This window comes from Dryobates pubescens, chromosome 1 (genome assembly GCF_014839835.1).
Source record: "Dryobates pubescens isolate bDryPub1 chromosome 1, bDryPub1.pri, whole genome shotgun sequence".
In the NCBI taxonomy this organism is placed as follows: Eukaryota; Metazoa; Chordata; class Aves; order Piciformes; family Picidae; genus Dryobates; species Dryobates pubescens.
The window spans coordinates 185,408-209,157 of NC_071612.1; the positions used below are offsets into that span (position 1 = coordinate 185,408).

A 23,750-nucleotide genomic window follows, 5' to 3' on the forward strand; every position below is an offset into this window, starting at 1 on the left:
AGCCGGGCCCGCCGCGCGGCGCCCGCCGGAGCGGTGGTGCGAAGCTCGAGCGGCCCAGGTAGCCCCTCCCCCGCCGCTGTGTCGGCCCCGCCCCGCGAGGGGGATGGAGGGGCCGCGGCCGGCCGGGCGCTGAGAAGAGGAAGCGGGGAAACGCTCCCGGGCGGCGGCAGCGGCGGGCGGGGTCACGAACTCTGACCTTTGCCAGGGGCACGGCACACAAAACAAAACACCAACCCCTCCCCCCCCCCCGCGCGGCCCCGTAGCACAGACGTGCCCCCCACTTCCCCTCCGCGGACCCCGATTGCCCCCCTCACCGCCGCCGCCCGCACGGGGGGAGGGAGGGCCGCCGCTGGGCGCCGTCACCCAGCACTGGCCCGCCTGGGCCCAGGTCAGGGTCACCACCAGGGCACGCTTGGCGCCGATTCCTGAGGTAAAAATCATTTTTTAAAATTGAGGCGGCCCGGTAGGGTTTATTTCGGTGGGGCCGAAAGAGGGAGGGGGTGCGGGGAGGTGGCATCGGGGCCCTGTTAGGGACACCCCCGCGAGCGGCAAAGGGGAGGGGTAACGCTCGGTTTAAGGGGAGGGGGGGATGTAAGGCTCCGGTATTTTGTTGGTAAGAGAGACAGCCGGGCTGTACGCTGGCCTGCAGCTCCTGGAGAGAGAGAACAGCGACGTAAGGAGTTGGGTCGATCCGGTGCGGGAGTCCCGGTGCGGAGCCGCTGGGCTGGAATGTGGGCCCCCTGAGGTCGGAGCTGGTCCGGTCTCGGTGAGAGCAGTCCGCTGTCTGGGGGGTCGCAAGGGCGATGGTCGCGGCGATGACGAGCTCGGGACACAGACACAGAGAGAGAAGATGGAGTCTGAGCGGGTGGAGGCGGCGGCTTGAACCCGACCCTTTTACCTTTGCCACCGGGAGGGCGGAGGGGAGGGGGCGGCGGGTACTTTGCATACGGGGCTGAGACCGCCGCCATCTTACCGGCCGCTTCCCTACTGTCGTGCCCGGGACGCTCATAGCCTGATACAAGAATATACCGGAGGGGAGGGGGAAGGGACCTAATGGCGGCGGTAGCAGCCCCGCCTGGGACTTGGCCGCCAGCCAGCACCGCCATCTTGAGCTTGGCCGCCTCTCTCGGGTGTTTTCCCTCTTACTCGGGAGGCGGGGCTGTGGGCCTTACAGACAGCTGCCTCAGCCAATCAGTGGCGCCTGGGGGATGATGTGGCCATTGGCTGGAGCGCGGGGCGGGCTAGCGGGCGTGGTGCCCGGCGCGGGGGGCGGTGGCTGCCCGCGGGGCCTGGCGGGCCGCGGGTTTGAGTGGGCCGCAACCAATGGAGCCGGCGGCAGTCAATGGAGTAGGCAGCTGCGGCCTTCGGGCCCGGCGCGGGTACCGCGGCCCTGTCGCGTCGGAGCTGCTCTGGTTTCGTTATCTCCTGCCCTGGTGGCTGTTGCCAGGATTCCTGTCACAGTGCCGGTGGCTCTCGGCAGAGCCTAATCTGCCAGCCCCGCCTTTCCTGTCTCCAGAATCCTCCTGAGGCGCCGGGAGGCGCCCAGCCTGCAGCGGGCTGCGCGGCGCGCTGCTTCCCTAAGACAAAGGAAAGCATTTCAATAAGCTGGAATTCTGCCTTTTACCATGTCACCCTAGTAGGGCCATAGGCATAGAATACGTCAAATGGAGTGTGTGACTTCTGTCGTTTCCCTGCGACTAAGGGTGAGCGGTTTTGTGCCGTATTTCAGGCAGCGGCACACCTGCACATACTGAATTCGCTGCCACTCTATTGCACTGAAAGTGCTCTCCTGGAGTTCCAGGTGCCTCCTTGCAGGTTTTAACTGCTGTCCTTTTTGTGTTGGTTTGTTTTATTTTTGTTTGTTTGTTTTACCTTATGGGCTAGGCCGCTCAAGAGTTTTGCAAGGAAGCTGATTCTGTTTCCTGTCAGCGTCATTAACGAGCTTACTTGGCCTGGCTCTGTGTGATCTCTGGGCTTTCATCTGAGTTTGGTGACATAGCCTCAGCTCACTGCTTTTGGACAGGTTGAAAGTAACGAAAAACCTCGATGAACGTCAGTAGCAGCAGCAAATATGTCAGAACCTTACCCCAGCAAAGACTCCATGGGATTTTAGAAAGGACTTAAAAGTCTCATCTTCAGGGCTTTTTTTTTTGGTCTTAAAGCACAGAGAAAACAGCATGTGAGCGTATGGGTTTCTTCTTTGCTGAACATAAACATTTTAAAATAGGAGAAAACTGCAAATTAATTACTGAACAACTGAGGAGTTGTCTACAAGCCACCATATGAAGTGGGTCTGGTGGAAATGGTTCATGTGCTTACTGTGCAAGTTGAACATCTGAATAAAAATGACAAGCTGTATGAGAAAAGTGATTTCCATGGGGAATGTCTCAACTTTGATGATGCATTGTGAGGAATAATCTTCCACTGACGTGTACAAGCGGGCATTCACATTTCACTTACCACAGTACGATGCAATCTTTTTAGCAGTTGGTTTTGACGTCTTTACCATGAGTTTTGCACTTGAAGGGAGGGAGGTTGGTGCTGGAGACATGCATGCATTTCTATTACAGTGTTTTGCTGTAGCTCATAGTAATTTTTCATTTTCTGTGATTTTTAATGTGAGTGCTTTGCATGTATCAACAGAAGGTTCAAAAAAACCATCAGGCGGGCCAGCATTCAGGAACGCCTCTGCACCTGGGTCAGAATGTAAACTCTGACTCTAATAAGCAAGTCACAATTAAAAATGGAACATGTGAATTTGAAAATTATACTTACCCATGGAGAAACACAGCCCTAATAATGATCATTTTAAATATATCTGAAGTAGCCTTTTGTTTGTTTCTTATTTGTTCTGCTTGCTCTCTCTTCTTGTTTTCATTTCTGCCACCCTGAACCAGTGTAAAGTTGACAGTACAGACAGTCACAACAGGATAAAACAATTCTGCAGTATTTTCTCTTCAGAGTCATAATACCATCACATCATGATACAAATTAATTTAGATACTAGAAAATAGATTGTCTATGTGACGGGTCATTTCCTTTATTGTGCAGCATTGCCATAGGAATATGGATGCATGTGGCAGTCTCATGGAACAACTCAACAAAAATGTGCTCAAAGCAGCATTCTTGAGTTGGTGTTTCCTTGTGCAGTAGGCAATGCAGATTCCTCTTCCCTGGAGCTGAGGAAAATGCCTTAGAGAGCTGTGAATTCCACAGACCATCAGTGGTTGACACTCAAATTAGTCGTCTCTAATTTATGAAATTAACATCTCTTCTTTGCAGCTTAAATAATACAGTCTGTTAGAGGCTCTATGAAGAGAAAGTGTGTGCTCTGCTCTTAGAGCAGGGTGGTGCTAGTGTGCACGTGTGTGTGGACACACAGCTATGGCATGTGTCTTTATTGGTAAGGTATGGCAAATTATCAGGGTTGTACATGATCAATGAGTCCTATCAGAGCTTTCTTAACTAACAATAAGAAAAACCTAACTTTTGTGCCTGATGGAAGTTGCTGGCATCTCTTCAAACAGGTTCTCTAATGATCTTGTTTCACCATGGCAACCAGTATGGAGGTGCTGGCTCAGCAGGTAGTGGAGACTCAGCAGGTGGCTGAGGTGAGTGACAGATGATATCACAACAGTTGGTATATGAGCTTTTGAAATGAAAAACATCTTAGGGAGTCCTTACTGTTTACAACTAAGCATAAATGGAAGATAAAATCTTTATACAACAGTATTGCTTTACGCTTAGGGACAAACGGGAAACCAGAGCAACGAATACATCATTTGCTTGTCTTCATTCTGGTGGCCCCCATAGTAGGAAGCAAGAAATTCAGAATGAAGTACAAAGAAACTTGGAAGTATTATGGATCATTAAAAAGATGAATATAACAGAATTTCTGGTCATTTGATCTCTAGCTGGATGATTTTGGACATGAAAGGTTTCTGCTCATTTCCTGAGCGGTCATCTCTGTCCAGTATTTGGAGTTACCTGTTTTAGCTATGCATTATATTGAATTTTCAGTAGGGTGGTTAATGTAAATCAGGCTTTATGTTTTCTGCCTACACATATGAGTGAAATCTACTTAAAGTGATATTAAGTGATGTCTGGATGTACATTCACTGGAGCTTAGATGCTCAACTGCTGAAACATCTAAATGAACTCATAAGCACTGGAACTGCACCTGAACGTAGCCATAGAAAACAACCGACTGACCACCTTTAGTGTGCGAACTTCAGCCAAAGGATAAACTAGAGTTAGTGTATGTTTAAAATGTTTTGATTTAATACCATTAAAATTTACCATTCTTTATCATATTAAAGGATTTAATAAATAGCAATGGGCAAGTAGGCTAAGAGCTCTGTAGACAAGGCCATGTTTCAGCCGTGAGTTTGGGGGCTGTTTTGACCTGTTGAGCTGGGCTAGAACCTGAATATTATAAAATCTTTTTAGTTCAAGAAGAAGCTCGATGGCCTCCTGAGTGTCCTGGCAGTGACTTCTAGGGAGTAGTTTTGAAAAAGTCTAAAGTTTCACAGCGTGAGCTGACAGGTGAATTTTCACTGCAGCTTGCTGTATCCTGTGTCAGTGCTCCCAAAGATGGGAGTAAAAACTGTACTGGAAATACTGGCAAACCTTATGCTCTTTTGGTAGAACTTGAGTGCTATAATCACACCTGAGGCACATGAAATATGTGACATTTGTAATTCCTCGTGCAGGAAGTGCACCGTGGTAACATGGTGTGATGGTTGTATCTTGCCACTGGAGAGATCGCTCCATCTCAAGAGTGTATGAAGCTCTGATTTCTTCCTGGCCGGTGGGTAAATAGAGGGCTTCATCTCTTTCTGGTGTTCACCTCCTCCTTAAATTATATTCCTGTCCACTGCATCACACCATGAAAGCTTTGTTCGTGGAAAAACAATTTTAAGCAGCATTATGTCATTGAGAATAATTACTGCTATGACCGTGTTAATGTTAAACTATTTCAGGCTGTCTGCCTGCTCCTCGTGTCTTCAGTCAGACAGTTTTTAATAGATGGAAGTACTTTATTCATTTTCTGGAAGCATACTAAAAGTTCTATTTTTACTCACTGTTTCTTGGAAAAAATGTAGCATGAAGGATGGCACTCGCCTTAAGAAATGAGAGGCTTTTCAAATGCCCTGTTTTCCAATAATGAAAATTAAATAGAAGGAGAGAAATCATACACTGAATTTTAAGTTAGGCTTTACAAGAGAAAAGTTGCAAACAGAATAACTTAATGCAAATATTGGCAGGTATCTGTGTCTTCTTTTCAACGTGATTGCCACATATGTAATGCTGGTGTTTATTGAGAGCCACGATGCCAAGCACCAAACCAGACTGCCCTCAAGCAAGGCACATGGTGGGTTTCTTTCTAGAGCAATAGTTCATAAGGTTTGTTTTCCTGGAACTGTGACTGTGTCACAGGAGTTACTGAGCACACTCCAGTGCTGTGAATATTTTTGTACTTGCTTTATCTTTAGGACTTTGTAAAATCACCTTTGTAATGGTTTTACTGCTGCTGCTTGCTTCTGCTTTCTAACAGAGGTGCTCCCTGCATTTTTCCAGCTGGGTATTTCTGAACAAGATTGAGTGAGAATTTTCCATTTTTAGTGTCTGCAATTGCTTTTCTTACAGTTCCTGATACTGGAGAACAGAGGGCTGCTAGGGGAGTCAGAGGAAACGTCAGCAATTCCTCCTCATCCTGAGTGGCTTTTGAAAAGCAGCCTTAATGCAAAAATAAGTACCACTGCTTTCCTCAAGGATTTGCTCACAGTGTCACTGTGCAAGGTGTCATTGGCCCAGGTTCAGTCCCAGAACCTGTGTAGTGCCTTCGGCTGTCAAAGTTTTGAAGCAGAACTGTCACTATGGGCAGGCTCCTCTGTATTCAGGTTGTCAAACACGTGCTCCTTTTGCCCCAGACTTCACTTACCATGACTTTTAACAAAATTGCACTTCATGAGAATTCAAAAGTATTTTCTGTCTCGACCCATTTGTTAGCCAGCACTGCAGGCTCGTGCAGGTGTCTTGTGCTGTAGCTCGGAGGAGTTGGCCACACGTGTCCCAAGCTGGCTGCCGGAATTCCTCAGGGAATTCAGACTGAGTGTGCTGCTTCTTAGTGGAGGGCCCCGGGCTAGTTTAGAAAGAGCTGTGTTCCTTTGAACACCTAAACTTAATGCACTTTGGGGCTTAAGATGCTCGGCAGGGAACGGGATGGATTTTCCGATACCTTTTGCTGATCTGAAGAGAGGAGGCAAACTTCTCTCAAATTTCATTTTGCTGTTTCACAGCTCAAAGAGAGTGAGTAGATCGAGGAGCTTAAGAAGAGGTAACAGAGGGAGGGAGAAGCTTGATAGCCTGGGACTACCTACCCAGATGAAATTAATCATACTACTAGAGAAACTCCTCCAGCGGCTGGCAAAACAGCAGGAGCACGTCGATTCTGCTCCCTTGGCAACGGGGAATGATAGTGCACTTGACCTTCAGAGAGACAGGGTCACGGAGAGGGCATTCACAACAAGGCTGCCTGGTTTCCGTGATTGGAATCCCAGTGATGGAGGCTGAAGGGAGTATCTGTGATCTGAGGAACGGTGACCTCGGCATTGCTCTCGGATTGTTTTGCCCTCAGAGATTTGCTGAGGAAAAATGTAAATAGGACTGGACTGCAGGAAGAATTTGACACTGTAAGTACTGGAGTCTGTACAGTGTGCATACAGCTAGGGAGCTCCAGGAAGAAACACTACTACTGTGTTAAACCACAGTTAGAGTTTTCTCTCCCTAACTCAAAATGAGTTTATTTGATGTGTTTTGTGTAGGAAAATAGGAAGGGTTGAGCTGTCTTTGACATTTTCTGTATTATTTTCTGACTACCTCTAAGTCACAGTGGTTACTTTCTAATAAATGTTGATTAAATCTCTGTAAAATGTGGTCCACTCAAGTTTTCTAGGATACATGGCCGACTTGGTTTCTTCACTCATCTCTTGAAGAGTAAGTCTCATTTGGAACTCTTTCCAGTCCTGAAAACATTAATAATGTATTTAATTTTTCAGAATATAGTTTAGAATTACAGGAACACACCTCACTGGCTTTGGAGGATGAAGGGTTTGCATGTACAGCTTCCAGAGCAATTGCTTTAAATGTGACACAGGCCTCATGGTGCCTTTTTCTTCCAAATTTGGTCCTGGAAGTGAACCCAGCAGGATGCTTGCCTGCGTTGTCCTGACAGGAGCACTAAAAAGCTGTTTGCTTTCCAGAATAATTCAATTTCTTTGGGAGTCTCATGATAGCTTTATTTTTCCTGTAGTATTTCTATAAGCTATCTGAAGTTAAACTTGTACATCTGTGATACAACTCTTTCAGAGTTGGTGTGGCAACAGACACAAACCAGAACCCAGGAGGTTCCACCTGTGCATAAGGAAAAAGCTTTGGTGTGAGGGTGCTGGAGCCCTGGAGCAGGCTGCCCAGAGAAGTTGTAGAGTCTCCTCTGAAGAGACCCCAAGCCCAGCTGGCCATTGTGATCCTGGGCAAGATACTGTGGGTGCCCTGCTTTAGCAGGGGGGTTGAACTGGGTGATCCCCAGAGGTCCCTTCCACCCCCCACCATGCTGGGGTTCTGTGATGAAGAGATCCCTGTCTAAATGTGTCTGCTTAAGAGTTTCAATCTTGGGAGTCTTGGAGGGGGGTTCTCACCTTAGGCTCTTGTTTTCTGCTGCTGGATGCCTTGTATCATCCAACACCTTCACCTCCTGTGTATTCCCTTCATTTGTCTTGCAATCTGGAGCTGACTATGTTCTCATTCCTCAAGAATGTCCAGGATCATTTTGATAGACGTCATTTAGATTTTGTTCAGTTAAGACCATTTTTTTGTGATCAGGTTCCAAACTAAGAGTGGCAAAAATGCATGTACCAATAGTGGAAAAGATGGGTGTAGACATCTGCATCTGCAGACCCTTCTCTGTGTTAAAAACTGATACAGTGGCTTCAGCTCATGTTTATCTCTGGAAAAATGCAAATGCTAAGGTACCTTTGTTAAGCGGCTGTGTGCTGAAGCTTGTTAAAGGAGGCTGGATGATGGTGGGGAGTGGCAGGCAGTGCCTCTGTGTCTGTGAGCTGACTGGAAGGACTACAAGAGCTTCACTTCTCCTCTGGTCACAGTTACTAAGAAGGAGCAATTAGTACTATGGGTCACACCAATAAATCTGAGGATGAACAAGCACGAAGTCTGAGTATGCACAACCAGAATTATGTGTGTACATGGCACGTGCCATCTCCCTTCTGTAAGCAGAAGAGAAAGGCTGTCAAGCCAATGTTAGCTTGCATGTTTAATATAACATTCCACAGTTTGGCTCTGAAAATAGCTCTACAAACAAGTTTTTCAAGCTTTTTTCGGATATTCAGACTAGGTTGGCATTACAGTTTGGTGCTCTAGAAGGATACAGAACAGAACAAGAAGCAATAGTATTTCAGAAAAAAATCTGCAGCACCCTGAAGCAGAAAAGCAGAAATTGGAGAACAAAAAGGAGGAGAGGATTTAAGCACACCGGCCAACTGGGATTCTAGTTTATTCTCCTGCTGCAGCAAAGATAGGCAGATAACCAGTCATCTGAATGTGCACTTTTTACCTCAGAAGCACTGGGCAGTTAAAACTGTTCTTGCATCTCCTGGAGGCCTGAAGTCTGTTTGCTCCAAGGGAGCTGTGTAGACACCATGCTTTCAGAAGGCTTCAGAGCTTAAATAAATGCAGACATTAAAGCTTGTGCCTGGTTTGGTCAGGTGGGAGTTCTGCAGTCTTACAACAGATTCTGTCTGTCTCTTGTGCCACATATGTGCTTGGGGCTGAAGATGGTTTTATTCAGGGGCCTAGAGAAAGCATTTCTACATTTGGGCTCCCTGACACTTCAAAAAGTAATCAATTTAACATTATACATTATGATGTGATTTGGTTTTGCAGAAGCAGAGACAAATACATAATAAAAAGTTGGAAAATAGTGTTTGTGCATTTCAGTAAGCTGAAGGATCAGAGAGTGATTACCCAGTGATTAATTGGGGGAAGGGGATATCTGGTTTTATGGGTTGGGTCATCTCTCAGATTCATTAGATTTCCCCAAAAGCTGATACTGTGATAATTCATTGAAAGCAAACCCAGGCTGGCTGAGTGACTGTAACTGCAATAACTGCCATGCTCTGGCCACGCTCTGGGGCCATCTGGTCCTCAATAAACACACGTACCTGTCAGTGCTCTAGCAGTGAGTGAATGCTGTGTGTTGCTCACAGGTGCAAGCTGCTCAGGCTACCCTATCTGAATCTCCAGTGATGACCAGCCCTTCCCAGCGTATCCAGATCATTTCCACAGACTCCTCTGTAGCTTCCCCTCAACGCATCCAGGTGAGGATCCATCGATCAAGTCTTCTGAGTTTGTTTCCTCCTCCCGCTTAGCTTTGTACAAAAGTGTGCTGAAGTCTATGGAAGGCTTCCTTAGAGAGGAAGTTTGGGTTGATGGTAAGTTGAATAGGAGTCGGCAGTGTGACCTGGCAGCCAAAAGGACCACCCTTGTCCTGAGGTGCATCAAACACAGCTAGCTGATCAAGGGAGGCAATTGTCCTGCTCTTTACTGCAATAGTGTGACCCCCCACCGTGGGTAGTGTGTGCAGACTTGGCTTCCTCAATATAAGAAGGACATCATACTGTTAGAAGGTGGCCAAGGTTGTGAAAGTCCTCAAGGTTAAGACTTAGGAGGAGCAGCTGAGTTCACTTGTTGAGCTTGGAGAAGAGAAGGCTGAGGCAACTTCATCACGTTCCACTACTTCCTCAAGTGGGGACAGCAGAAGAGGAGGTGCTGATCTCCTTCCTCTCTGTGGTGACCAGCAATAGGACATGGTGAAATGGAGTGAAGCTCCATCAGGAGAAGTTCAGGTTGGACATGAGGAAAAGGTTCTTCACTGAGAGGGTGGTTGGTCCCTGGAACAGGCTCCCCAGGGAAGTGGTCATGCTGCCAAGCATGTCAGAGTTCAAGGAGTGTCTGGGTGTTGCTCTTAGTTATATGGTTTAGTTTTAGGTAGTCCTGCAAGGAGCAAGGTATTGGACTCGATGGTCTTTATGGGTCCCTCCAACGTGGAGTATTCTGCAATTCCATGACACCTCTGTGGTGCATATGCCCTGCATGTCAGCTGCCATTCATCAGCTGTCGTCTGGGATCTGCTACATGCAACTCCTTTGGAACAGTTCAATGTGGTTACAAGATCTGCCTGTGCCTCTCTGTTATGAGCAGTATCAGGCTGGCTTTTTCACAGCTCTCTGGTGCTTTCCATCCTTGTGGATACATTTCTACTAAATACAAAGACACTGGGATGGATTTTGTTGTTCTGCAGTTCTGTGGGTAGCTGCAATAACTTTGCACCAGTGTGGTAAATGTGCAGACAGCAAAACAATGAGTAACAAGGACCATTAGCAGAGAGCATCATAGAATTCTGAGACAGAATAAAAGGTTTTACAACTTGACATGCACAGTGCCTCATAACATTCTTCAATGTGTTTTACAGATTGTGACAGATCAGCAAACAGGTCAAAAGATCCAAATAGTGACAGCAGTGGACTCAACTGTGTCTCCAAAGCAACAGTTTATTTTAGCCAGTCCAGATGGAACTGGTGCAGGAAAGGTGATACTGGCAGCACCAGAGACATCTAATGCCAAGCAGCTCATCTTTACCACCACGGACAACATTGTGCCAGGCAGGATTCAGGTGAATACAGTAACTGCAACAGACAAGAATGTTTTGGGTTTTTTTCCCAAACTTTTATTTCTAGATTATTTAAGTCTATAATTGCCTTAAGACAAATTGCAATAGAGTTCTGAAGATCTGATGTACATTAGACTGTACTAATTGTGGGCTTCATCATTCATAAATGCTGTTGTCATATTCCTTTGCACTCAGCACCCCTTGTTGTGTGTTCTCATTAAAATTCCAAAGGCACAGGCAAATATTTAAGATGGTGCTTGTGAGGAGTGCCAGGATTTCAGATGGCCACAGGAAGATTCACAGATACAGAGAGATACCGCTCACCTGAGCAAGCCTACGCTCCCAGTGTGGTGTTAAGACCTTGCAGTAAAGGCTCTTTGAGCAGCAGTTTTCCTTTGACAGTTGTGTGAGGGTCATAAGCAAAAGGCATGAAAGCAGAAGCTTTGCAGAGCCAATTGTATGCACAATGACCTCTGCAGTGAGAGCTGAGATGTATTCCTAGCAGTCCTCAAAAAAAAAAAGTGCCTGGTCCCTGTTGCTGCTGGTACAGTAGAGAATATTTACAGGGAGAAGTATTTGTTCTTACATAAATATATGAAAAACTCTATCAACAGTCTTTGAAGATGTATTTGGCTGTGCTAAATGGATCATCTGATGTTGCAGAGGGGGTAAAATGTTCCACCTCAACGTTCTGAACACAAGTGTTGGAATCTAAGGCCTTCAGAAGGGAAACTGTTTCTTTAACGGCCCTCAGCTTTATCCCCTCTGAACCATACACCTGCAGTAGCTTGAGAAGGAATAAATGGTGGAGGCCCCATCCCTGCATACATTCAAGGTCAGGCTTAATGGGACTCTGAGCCAACCTAGTCTAGTTGGGTATGTCCCTGCTTAACTGCAGGTTGGACTAGGTGACTCTTAGAGGTCCCTTCCAAGACAGTGCCTTCTATGATTCTGTGGGGACAGCATCTGAAACACAACCATCTCTGGCTAAATACAGCAGGCACTAAGAGTAATTGTAAGAAGGAAAACATACTGTTGGCAGTACAAGTGGGGAAGCTTTCTTGTGCTGAACAAAGCCAGAACTTTGATTTGGAGTTTGTTTTGCTGGGACTGAACAGTAAAGCTCTCCCTGCCTTGCATTTTATAGCACTTCATTTCCTTCTGCATGTAATCCTTACTCTGCAATTCAGCCACCCCTTCTCAGCTCTGCAGAGTTTCTGTGCTCACGTCAGAAGCAAATACAGGCTCGTGACCTCTCTTTGCTCTGGGATTGTGCTTTAGATCGTAACAGACTCTGCTTCGGTGGAACGTTTGCTGGGAAAAGCCGATGTCCAGCGGCCCCAGGTTGTAGAATACTGCGTGGTCTGTGGAGATAAAGCATCAGGTAAGGCAGCACAGCAAGGATCTGGAAGAAACTTGATTGGAAGGATGACTGGGCAGAAGAGAGGAGGCTTCATGTGTTTTTCCAATGGCATAATGGGAAAGGATAACATTGTCCTGTCTACCTATACACAGATGAGATGAACTCTGCTTGGAAGGATATTAGTTTGTGCTTCAGCTGCAGTGTGTGATAATCTGCATGTGCTGAAAGAGGGAATAAGGATTGAATAGCTTCTGGTAACTGCATGAGGTGATGGTAGGCATGGCTTCCCCACAGCTATGGGCAGCCATGCCACGAGCATTGCACCTAGAAGAGTCTGCTTGCTCCAGGAAAGCACTCTGTAGCACTCCCTAGCAAACTTACAGCTTCCTGGTAGATTTTGGTCTTTTACTATCAGAGAAGACAACAAGTGGAGATCAAGTGAACCTTCTGAGCCAGATCCATGCAGTAACAATGGGTCTGTGAGGTAACATCTCCATTAGCCAAGGAAGTGGGCAGTGTTGCCTTGCTTACCAAGGAGATGTGCTTCCTGTCTCTGTCTTGCTTTCTTTTAAGTGTTTATGTAATTCAAACCATACCAGAATGGATACATGTAGCAATTTTAAATTAATGTTCTTGTTAAACCTTTGCTCTACAGTTACTTGCAAACTCCTAGCCTGTAGGTTCTTTTAACATGTGCTATAACCTGTAACAGCACTTGGAACTGCATCTGTTCTTCTGCAGAAATGGGAACTACCACCTCTCAGGCCTCTCATTTAGAAACAGGATTAGCCTTCCTCTCTTCTCTCCACTTTCCCACCAAAAAAAGCCCTGACAATAGATAAACAAGATGCATCCTGTAAGACTTAAAGAATACATTCATGGTCTAAAGTGGTTAAGAATACAGAGTAAATATAAAGGGTGGCTTTTGCAGTGTTTTACTTGCTTAAGGTAACCATATCTCTGCTATAACCTAACTCATTTCCATCTGATGACAATGTTTCCTAGGTCGTCATTATGGTGCTGTCAGTTGTGAGGGATGCAAAGGTTTCTTTAAAAGGAGTGTAAGGAAGAACCTGACCTACAGTTGTCGTAGCAACCAGGACTGTATCATCAACAAACACCATCGGAATCGCTGCCAGTTCTGTAGGCTGAAGAAATGTCTGGAGATGGGCATGAAAATGGAATGTGAGTGCTCAGCACACGATGTGGTACTGTGCCTGCTGTGTAATACGTATGGGAGCTGGGACTTTTGGGTGTGCTCTCTGCGTTGCTTGAAGGAAACGGACTTTTGAGCACCCAAGGCATCTAGCGTATCTTTCTTTCATCACCATTTTGTGTCTGAGGTGCAGGAGTGTTTTGAGCCATGCCTCACACTACTGCAGTCTTTGAGGAGCCCCATTAGAGCCTCGCTTAAGGGTGCTTGTTAAAAACTCAATCTCCACAGTATTTTAAAAGGGAGGGATGTAAAACTGAGTCTAATGTTCCATGTTCAGAATCTGCTCTCCTCTGGTTTTGCTGCTTTTGCAGCCAGTGGTAGAAAGTAACTGTTGACTTCCCCCCCCCAACCTTTTTACATTTTTATATTAATTTGGTCATTCATGGGCATGGTTTTGTGAGGATTGTGTAAGCTGTCAAATTTTAAACAATGCACTTTCATGTTTGTACACAGTGCTTTGTACTCCAGTGCTGGCATCCAAACCTCTCTTTCAACGTGTTTTGTCTCCAATTTATAGTACCTCTGCTTCTTGAGTCCAGCACTTCATGAACTGGTTGTTTTGTGATAAATGTATGGACAACTGAAGGTGAAGCAACATGCACTTGTATTTTTCCACTTGATCTAGGCAGAATAGGTTCCGACCACTGAGTTCAAGAAAGGCAGAACTTTAAGCTGTAAATACAGAGATAGATATTGTTTCTTACCCCAATATGATTAGGATCTGTTGTCACTGACTTCATTGGGCACTGGGACTGGAATGAATGGCTGTGAGTGAATTGCTCATTCTGCGGAGCCTCATCTCCCAGCCAGTTCCTCTGCACTGCTCACCTAACTGCCTGTCATGATTTTTTCTGCGTTCATTCTGATTTTGCATTGTTTTGAATCATCCAGAGTATGGCTGCATCTAATACCCAGGTACAGCTTTAGCTGTGAAAACAAACAATTTGAAAACACATCTTGCAGCATCTTACTAACAAATGCCAGTGCAGTAGCAATCTTGTCCTGGAGTTCAGCAACAGCCTGTGGCTTTTCTTAGTTAGAAATGGGCACAATCACAGGGAGAGTAAAATTGGAGCCTGTGCTTCCTCAGTCTTCATATTCAGTTTCCAGTTTTGCACTGAGCTGACACACCATCACAGCTGTGCAAGCAAATCCTGCTCTGAGAATTCCACTTCCTTTTTGTGTTGTGCTTTCAAATCTGCACATTTGTCTGTAGCTGTTCAGAGTGAAAGAAAGCCTTTCGATGTGCAGCGTGAAAAACCAACCAACTGTGCCGCTTCCACTGAGAAGATCTACATCAGGAAAGACCTGCGGAGCCCTCTGATAGCAACCCCGACCTTCGTGGCGGACAAAGATGGGACGCGGTGAGTGCCTCGGCTGGACGGGCCTCGTTAAGGTTATTTGTGCCCAGGGCTTAGCAGGCACACTCAGGCTCTAAAAAATCGGACAGAGAAGAGATCCACTTCACAAACCATATGTTTCCATTGACAGAACCAAGCCAGACTGTTGTGCTTCTCCTGAAGGTTTTCATGTCTGAGCACTGCTGCTCAGAGCTGTCTCTCAGCCAGCTCGAGGCACAGACAGGGCAAATCCGTGGTGCTGGAGCCAAAAGCACGCAGGCTCACGCTGTGATGCGCTCGGGCTGGCACTGCCCTGAGAGCAAATCTGCAGATGGCAGCCTCAGTCTTCCTTCTAAAGACAGTGCTGAAAGGGACCGCAGCAGCTGCTGGTCCAGATCCCAAGAGACCAGTTTCAGCAAGAAAACAGCAGGAGAGATTCCGAGATTCCCTTGCTGTTGTCTCCACAGGTATTGGTGTGGAAAAGAGGATCATAGTTGACAGAGGCATGATTTGTCTTTTTCTGAAGAGACTGAAGGAGAGCTCTGGGTTAAGTATTACATTGGTAAAATTCTAGGTGCAGTTAGATGCTGCAGTTAGGGAGGCCGAGCTGCAGATTTCTTGGAGAATTGTTTTTCACTGTTCTCTTTCAAAAGTACCTCTCACTGACACATTTTCTTCTTTGAGAGTCCCTTGTCCTTACAACTCTCTAAACAATATCCTGGTCATTAAGTGTGAGTCTCTAGTGTTTATGTAGGATTCAGATTTGTATGAGGCATAATAACTTGCTGCCTGTGGTAGTTCACAGAGTTAGTTGTTAATCTCAGACACCTTAAATTATAAATTCCCTGTGGCCCTGAGCTGTTGTGTGAACATTTGTGTTGGATTATGTAGGCTTGGAGTGTTAGATAAGTAACAAACTTGCTCTTGCTGACTGCCAAGACTTTCCACTGTCTCCCTAAGTTAAATACAGGTGAAGGAAAGTATCTTTAGTCAAAAAGCAGCAGACGTAAAGGCAGCAGAGATTTCATGCAGACCTTAAGTCCACAACTGTTTATGGCTGTATCTTGGAATGCAGGATTTTACAGAGGCTTTTTTCTGCAGTACTGTCCCTTGTCTAGCTTGGAATGCACAGCAATACCTTCCTCCAACATCTAAAGCTTAACTCTAAGCTGTTAAGTTAATTCTCAGATCATGAGGAGATGACGTCTTTCCTTGAAACAGAATAAACCAGCATGACAAGAGGCTGTTTGGGAAGCTCTCACTGCTTTTGCACAGGAAAGGCAAACATGTTCCAGACTTGCTGTCTTTCAAGCTGTGTTTTGGAAACTTTCACTCAGATATAAGTCTTGATTAATAAACTCTGAGCTTCATTAAATTGTTCATTTAAAAGTTGGTAATCCCTTTTATTCTGGCATAGGTTGTTAATGGAAAGTTCTACTGACTGTCAGATGCCTTATGCTTTTGAACAGGTCAGGAGGTCTTCTTGATCCAGGAATGCTTGTGAATATTCAGCAGCCTTTGATCAGGGATGATGGCACAGTCCTCCTAGCTGCTGACTCCAAGGTATTTATCCTTCAGCTAAGTTCTGAACATGTCAGATTATTTTAGCTACATAAATAAACACAAATAGTTCTTGCTCTTGAGAAGTTAAGTTTAAGTCTGAAGATCTGTAGGTATGGAGGCAATGAGCTGATCAGCAGGAACATGATTTCTGGGTGGGTGTATTTAGAATACATAGAATACATAGAATAAACCAGGTTGGAAGAGACCTTCAAGATCATCGCGTCCAACCCATCAACCAATCCAACACCGCCCGAGCAACTAACCCACAGCACCAAGTACCCCGTCAAGTCTTCTCCTAAAAACCTCCAGTGATGGCGACTCCACCACCTCCCCAGGCAGCCCATTCCAATGTGCAATCACTCTTTCTGTATAGAACTTTTTTCTAACATCCAGCCTGAATCTCCCCTGGCGCAGCCTGAGACTGCACGTCAGCCTCAGGTAGGTCTCCACGTGACAGATAATGGGCTGGGGCTGATGACTACAGAGGATTTAATGACCACCATGCAGGTGTCCAGGAGGAAGCAAAAGGTACACAAGGGAAAAAGAGCACAAAGGCTAGAAATGGAAACACTGATGTATGATACATCACCTATAATTCTGGTCTACTAAAATGATGCTTCTTTTTCAGGCTGAAACAAGCCAGGGTGCTTTAGGAACTCTAGCAAATGTTGTAACATCTCTGGCTAACCTCAGCGAGTCACTAAACAATGGAGATACTTCTGAAGTTCAACAGGAAGAGCAATCTGCGAGTGAGATCACACGGTATGCATTCACGTTTGATTTTGATGAGCAGTTTGCATTCTGTGTGGTGGATTTTTGCATCATTTAATGAAGCAGTTTGGCACTGGGATATCAAAGACAGTAAAGATTGTCCCTGCTTTGAAATCCAGGTTTGACTGTTGCCCTCTCACAAAGAAGTGTCTTCTGTCTGTCACCTCTAAGTGGAAATGCTTTATGACTTTTAATTTGACCACTGCTCTGTTTTCTGAGGTGTAGGGAAGCACTCTTTCATTGGTTGTTTTTGTTTTGTTTTTTCTTTTCTTTTTCTCCCCACCAGGGCATTTGATACTTTGGCTAAAGCACTTAATACCACAGATGGTACAGCAGCTCATACCTTGGCAGATGGGATGGATCCTACAGGAGGAGGGAATATTCATGTAATCAGTAGAGATCAGTCCACACCAATTATTGAAGTGGAAGGACCCCTACTTACAGATACACATGTCACATTTAAGGTATGTGCTTCTGTAAATGTCTTACTGAGCAAGCTAACACTTAGGACATTGACACAGTATCACTTTGCTACGGCTTCTTTATTCTTGTACATAATTTTGGCAATATAATATTGGAAAACATTTCCTGGTAAAAAGCCTCTAATAAAATTTTCACTCTTGCATGCTGTCTAAAGGGTATAGGTGTTATTTCATAAGGGCTTTTTCATAGACAGAAGGATGCTTTAACATTTATTTCGCTCTCCAGTGCTGTGGATAATCACGTCCCATGTCATCCATACAGTATGATATCTTGCTTGCTGCATTTATCATTTTAGATTGTAAAACTCTCATCTGAAAAGCGCCTTTATATGAAGAGGCTACAGTGCCTTAACCACTGGAAAAAATCTTGCTTTTTAGAGCTGGCTCAGCTTCAGCTGAATGCAAACACAGTGTGTGAGAAACAATGAGGGTATTCACCTTGCTGTAATCAGATTGCACTGGTTCAAGAAACAGATCATTACTGAAATAAGTAATAGTCAGTATGCTCCAACTGTTACCATAAGTTGCTTATTCCCCTTCTTGGTGCTCTGTGATTGTATATTCCTGTTGTGTCGCCTTCCCACTTGAGAGACTTCGAGTCCCAGATCTGATTTCACTTCTTTTTACAGTGTTAAAGATCTCTTACACCACTGTGATAGGGCACATTCTCCAGAGCAGTGGAGCTAATTATTATTCTAATGCATATTAGAACATTTTAAAGGGAAACATTTGAGCTCTCTTGCACATCATTTCTTGTCTGCTATTCCCATTTTGCATTCCTTGCCAGTCACAATGAGTTACTGAACAGGTCTCCTTTGACAACTTCTTCTTGTGCAGTTGCTTATGACAATAGACTGTGAGAGCTTGAATTTACTGCTGGTTCTTCAGTGATGACAACTGGCTTGTGTCTGAGCTGTATACATTCTTCTGTCCTTCTGTATTTTGCAGCTGACAATGCCCAGCCCAATGCCAGAGTACCTGAATGTGCACTACATCTGTGAGTCTGCATCACGACTGCTTTTCCTCTCTATGCACTGGGCTAGGTCCATACCTGCATTTCAAGCTCTTGGGTAAATGGACAGTTGCTTCCTAATGAATCTGAGCACTCAGCTAAACATTTGTCAGCTATTTGTGGCTTTTAAATGATTATATTCTTTGATTTTTAATGAATTACTTAAAATGTGTGAAGACTGTGCAGTATTCTCCTTTTTGAAGAATAAAGTAGAAGGTGGCAGAGGAGAGGATAAGGACAACAACTGCTGTTACTGCGCTTACAGAAGCTAAAGCTAAATCAAAGGCAGGCCTTTAATTTGTAGAAATAGATCTTGGTACAGGCCTGGTGAGCACCATCTTACAGCTCACCTGATCATCCTGTAGTTAGCCTATCACTTCTTGCTGCTTTCTGAGGCACCTGTAACATGCTAATAAATGCCTCCTAGGAAGGGCGGGTTATTAATGGTTACAATTAACACAGCTGTGCAGGGTGATGCCAGCCTGAGAAGCAAAGCAGCTGCAGTGGTTTGATTTTCTGTTGCCCACAGGCAGGACTGCAACACCAGCCTCGTGCGTGCCTGCTGGAACGAGCTCTTCACCCTGGGCCTGGCGCAGTGCGCGCAGGTGATGAGCCTGTCCACCATCCTGGCAGCTATTGTCAACCACCTCCAGAACAGCATCCAGGAAGGTGTGTTCCCAGGCTGTGTCCCCACACCTGCTCAGTCCTGTCCTTCGGTAACGTTGCTCAGCAGGTGGCAGTAGAGCAAGGCAGGGCACCCAGGGGAAGCAGGAGCCTGCTTTTGCAGAACTACCTGTCCTCTGCAGCTCTTGTTGCACTCACCTCACAGACACCTCCTTGGGGCAGAAGTGTCTGCAGAAGAAATGGGGATGAGGTTGGAGGACACACTGTCTTCTGCTTCTGACTGGTGGTACAGAGAAAGATGAAGAGCATCCTGAAGCTGGGTGTGCTCACGGAGCTTTGCTCCTGCCCAGATGTAGCACTGCTGCTCTTTGCTCAGTTCTGGAAAAGCCAGGTCCATGCTGTTTGAACTGAAAATGAGGATTGAATGATAGCATTTGTGCTTTGTTCCCAGGGTCACTCCACCCATTTGTAGAGTATTTCACCATGATCTGAAAGCCTCTGCCCAAACCAGTGCATCACCACAACACGACCGGTGTTGCAGATTGTGCTGTATTAGCAAAATTATGCCACGGAGCTGACGTTCTATTTGGTAGCCCTTTCTGACTCAGCTTTAAAAATCTTCTCTTCCACTATTATTCAGGCCATCCTTAAGTGGTTTTGAGACAGCAAATGACACAAAAGGCTTTAAAAAAATGTCACTTCACTTGTTTTTTAATGGGATATTGGGTAATACATTAGATGTACTGGAGCTCACTTGAAATAATAAGCAATATCTTTTTGCAGACAAACTTTCAGGGGAGAGAATAAAGCAAGTCATGGAACACATCTGGAAACTTCAGGAGTTCTGTAACAGCATGGCCAAGCTTGATATTGATGGATATGAATATGCATATCTTAAAGCCATAGTCCTCTTTAGCCCTGGTAAGGAATTTAGTCACCCTGTCTTTTTAAATCATAAGCATTCATATGCCAGCATTTCAGCTATTTGATGTGTAAGAGTAATGTCTTGAGGTGTGACTGATCTGTTAAGGTGCAGACAAAATAATTACTCCATGATTATTTTTCACAAACAATGTGTGTTTTAAAAATAACTCTGGAGCAACATACCTGTGTTATTTAGAGTTACATGAGAGCAGGTGTTTGCTGTGCACCCACCTTGGAACACCAGCTTCTCTGCTACCTTCAGCTGAGAACCTGGGATCAGCGGGTTACCTGGGATGTGCACTAGCAGTAGCAGTGAAGTAAATGGTAGGAAGGATTAGGGTAAAAACATCCTTACAGTGATAAAAAGCAGTTGGCTTCAATTTGAATATTTGCAATAAACTTCTAAGAGGGATTGATGACATATGAGTGGAAATACCACTGTATTTTATATGGGACATCCACAAAATCTCCAAAATTAAATGTGAACAGGCTGTCTCCCATTTGTTACCAACAATGACAGCAGACACCTAAAGCGAGATAAAGCATTGCTTATGAGATGGGAAGGTTCACTGAAGGAAGAGACTTAAGGTTTGCTGGAATGATAAGGTAAGGACATTCAAGAAAAGCGAAGTGACAGTTGAGAACTGGTCCTAGGACACAGAAAGGTTAATTTAAAGCAGCTGACAGGCTGAGTGGAAGGGAAACTCTTGCTCAGAAATGTAAACTATTTCCTTTAATTCAGAGGCGTTTACCACTTTGAAGATAACAAAATGCAAAGAAAAGGAGCATTTTGTTAGCAGGCCTGGGGTTTGTTTGGAATTTTGTTGGCTTGTTGGCTTTTTTCATTTATATTTTTCTCTTTGTAGTAAAAGTGACTTTAATTAGAAGATACTGATGTCCTGAAATTTGCCTTTAAGGGTTTTTTTTTCAGACTGTACCATTAGGGTTAGGTTTATTAGGATTTTTATTCAAGCTGGAGAAGCAGGAAACTCTCCAGACTCAAGCTGGCCCTGTCCCATTTCAAGGGAAGAGCAGTTTTGAAAACAACACTGAAGCTGTTTGGGACTAGTCAGCTATGTGGCATTTTCTGTTGTTTTCTGATGTTTTCTGATCATGCAGCTGTCTTTGAGGAGCTGAGCCAGCTGGAATTAAAATGTGAGAGAGCTGGGAAGGTCAAGAAATTGATCTGTCAGCCATAGCTACTGCTCAGTCAGCACAGTTAGTTGAAATCACAGAGGCAAACACCTTTAAAAAAGCAAGCTTAGAAACATAAACTAGGAGTGGCATTGTCTGGTATGTACCTGTAGGCTTAATGTTTGCCTTTCTTGTGCATGCACACTGCTAGAGAGAGAAAAGTGAGCAAGATAATGCTAAAGCCAGGAAACAAATGCTCAGTGGAGTGGTTTTCTTTATACAGCTAACATGTGAAACATCACAGAGGAATATTTACATGCAATTAAATGTGAGAATCTTATAACTACATATTTATTACATTGTCCAGGGGAAAATCCACATACAGAAATGTTTTGTTTCCTTAGATCACCCTGGTCTGACCAGTTCAACCCAAATAGAAAAATTCCAGGAGAAGGCACAGATGGAATTGCAGGACTATGTACAAAAAACCTATCCAGAAGATACTTATAGGTATTTATTGTCTATAGTACCCAAAGTAATGGCAAGAATTCAAAATGACATCACTGATGTAAAACTTTGCTTTTTAGCATCTGCTCTGTTTTGTCTGTGGGTGAGAAAGAGCTAGAGCTTTGTTCATAAAAGCAAGCAGGTTTGTTTAAAGATAGAAGCCAGAAGTTGTCCAACTTCTTCCATGCAAACTAAACTTGAGTGTTTTTGGAGGTTGTTTTTGATAGTCTCATTGCCATGTTTAGAAAAGTAAGCAGACTGCACTAGAATCTCAGGAATAAATGCCTCAAACTTGTTTCACTCCAGCTGCCTCCTTCTTCAAGTTAGTTGTCCAAGAGGCTTTGAGGTAATAAAAGCTGATTATGATCTTGGTGGGGTTTTTTTCACCTGTTCCTGTTTCTTACTTGCTAGAAATAATTACCCCATTTTCTAATACTCTCCATCAAAACTATTTTAAATTTAATGAACACAATGATTCTTTGCACTGCAAAAGCAATTCTAACTTTGGCCTAGCAATATCCCCTAGAAGGTGCTCTCCCTTGCTGTGGAAGGTATCCTCATGTAAAGAAGCACTCCCATACACTTGAGCAAGGTCTGGAGCTCGTATCGCTTTAGAGCCCATCCAACCAGAAAACAGCAAAATAAGCCTTTAAGGAGAGCTTCCTCCACCTCAGAAACTGTTTTCTGCACTGAGCTTACAGAGTTAACGTTGTGTGGGGCAACAGAAAGGGCATCAGGACTGACAGTGAGTGCAGTGGAGATGAGCTTCTCTACCTCAGAACCATCCTCAAGTCCCACATTCTTCCCTGTGTGCGGTACAGTTGTTCTGGTTTGATGCGTGAGAGCTGGGTACCTGCCATGAAAAGAAATACAGCATTTGTTCCATGTGCTTTCTTCTCTGAATAATGGCTTGAGGAAGAGAATCAGTTTTATTCTACAGAATCATAGAATGGCTTGAGTTGGAAGGGGCCTTAAAGATCATCTAGTGCCAATGGGCAGGCACAGCTTCAATTAGACCAGGTTGCTCAAAGCCTCATCCATCCTGGTCTTAAACATTTCCAAGGATGAGGTGAAAAGTCCTTTGTCCTGCATTTTAACTGATGCTGTCTGTGTCCCCATGCTCACCCACAGAGCACTTCTGGAGTGCAAATCTGACTGTTTCTGAGCAACTGAATACTGGCACAGGCTGAGACAGGAGTTCAGGTGCTGTAATGTTCACTAGAGCAGCAGCATCACTCCAGTCTTTCTGCAGGGTTCCCCTCCAAGGTAACAGGAGCTTAGCAGGGGGGATCTTACATATTTTGTCCATTCATATGAAAGCATTTTCCAGGGGCCAGTTGACTGCTGCCTGAACTATGAAGTACTTCCAGAGCTGGGGGTCCCAAAGGCAGGTCAAGAGGACTGTAGGTTGCAACTAGACATTCTCTCTACGAAGGGCATGGAAGTGGCCTTTGTGTTGGAAAGCCACAGAGAAAGGGGGGTGGGGCTCTTCATTTCACTTGTGGGGCAGAAAAGCAACCCTTCTTTGTATAGTGGCTCAGTTAGCTTTCATTGCCTCTTGGCTCACATTGATGAGTGGTGGTAGCAGTAAAAGCAGATCCAAGCCTTTAGGCACAAAGCATTTGGCACTGGTGCTCTGTGTTTGTAAGCCACTGAACTTCTCTTGCAGGCTTGCGCGGATTCTGGTTCGCCTGACAGCACTCAGGCTGATGAGCTCCAGCATCACCGAGGAACTGTTTTTCACTGGGCTCATTGGAAATGTTCCCATTGACAGCATAATCCCCTACATTCTCAAAATGGAAACAGCAGAATATAATGGTCAGATAACTGGCACCTCTGCGTAGTGGAACAGCAGGATTTGGCGGGTCGCAGTGATTTTTGTACAAACACGAGGAAGCCAAAGGAGTAGCCTTTTGGTATGTACAAGTATTTCCAACTTGTCCGTTTTCTGTCAGAGTTCTCCTTGTCTGTCTGCTGACACTGACAGGATTTCAGCAGTTACTACAAGACCTGCTGTAGGACCTTTTCTGCCACAAGGAATATTTTCAATGCCTTTCATTTCAAAGG

General features: G+C 44.9%; 1 protein-coding gene across 6 annotated transcripts; it reads left to right on the forward strand.

Annotated features, from left to right (window-relative positions):
• Positions 1-295: 295 nt before the first annotated feature.
• On the forward strand, positions 296-23,567 carry NR2C2 (nuclear receptor subfamily 2 group C member 2). Of its 6 annotated transcripts, XM_054179704.1 has the most exons (16): positions 405-430; positions 3,528-3,611; positions 4,713-4,810; positions 9,285-9,395; positions 10,550-10,750; positions 12,029-12,131; positions 13,116-13,295; positions 14,543-14,690; positions 16,136-16,229; positions 16,858-16,991; positions 17,287-17,464; positions 18,431-18,552; positions 19,024-19,163; positions 19,902-20,039; positions 21,581-21,686; positions 23,353-23,567. In XM_054179704.1, exons 3-16 carry the CDS (start codon positions 4,739-4,741, stop codon positions 23,525-23,527), a joined length of 1,902 nt encoding a protein of 633 aa, XP_054035679.1. In that variant the 5' UTR covers positions 405-430; positions 3,528-3,611; positions 4,713-4,738; the 3' UTR covers positions 23,528-23,567. The 6 variants fall into 6 exon arrangements, with proteins under 6 accessions (XP_054035715.1, XP_054035696.1, XP_054035679.1 ...); XM_054179721.1 differs by lacking the exon at positions 4,713-4,810 and having other exon boundaries at positions 319-430; XM_054179731.1 differs by lacking the exon at positions 21,581-21,686 and having other exon boundaries at positions 23,353-23,484.
• Positions 23,568-23,750: the final 183 nt, after the last annotated feature.

Coding starts and splice junctions, on each gene's coding strand:
- NR2C2 (XM_054179704.1), top strand. CDS start 4,739: ATGGTTGTATCTTGCCACTGGAGAGATCGCTCCATCTCAAGAGTGTAT. Junction 4,811..9,284: donor CTCTGATTTCTTCCTGGCCG/GTGGGTAAATAG, acceptor TGTTGCTCACAG/GTGCAAGCTGCTCAGGCTAC. Junction 14,691..16,135: donor GCGGACAAAGATGGGACGCG/GTGAGTGCCTCG, acceptor GCTTTTGAACAG/GTCAGGAGGTCTTCTTGATC.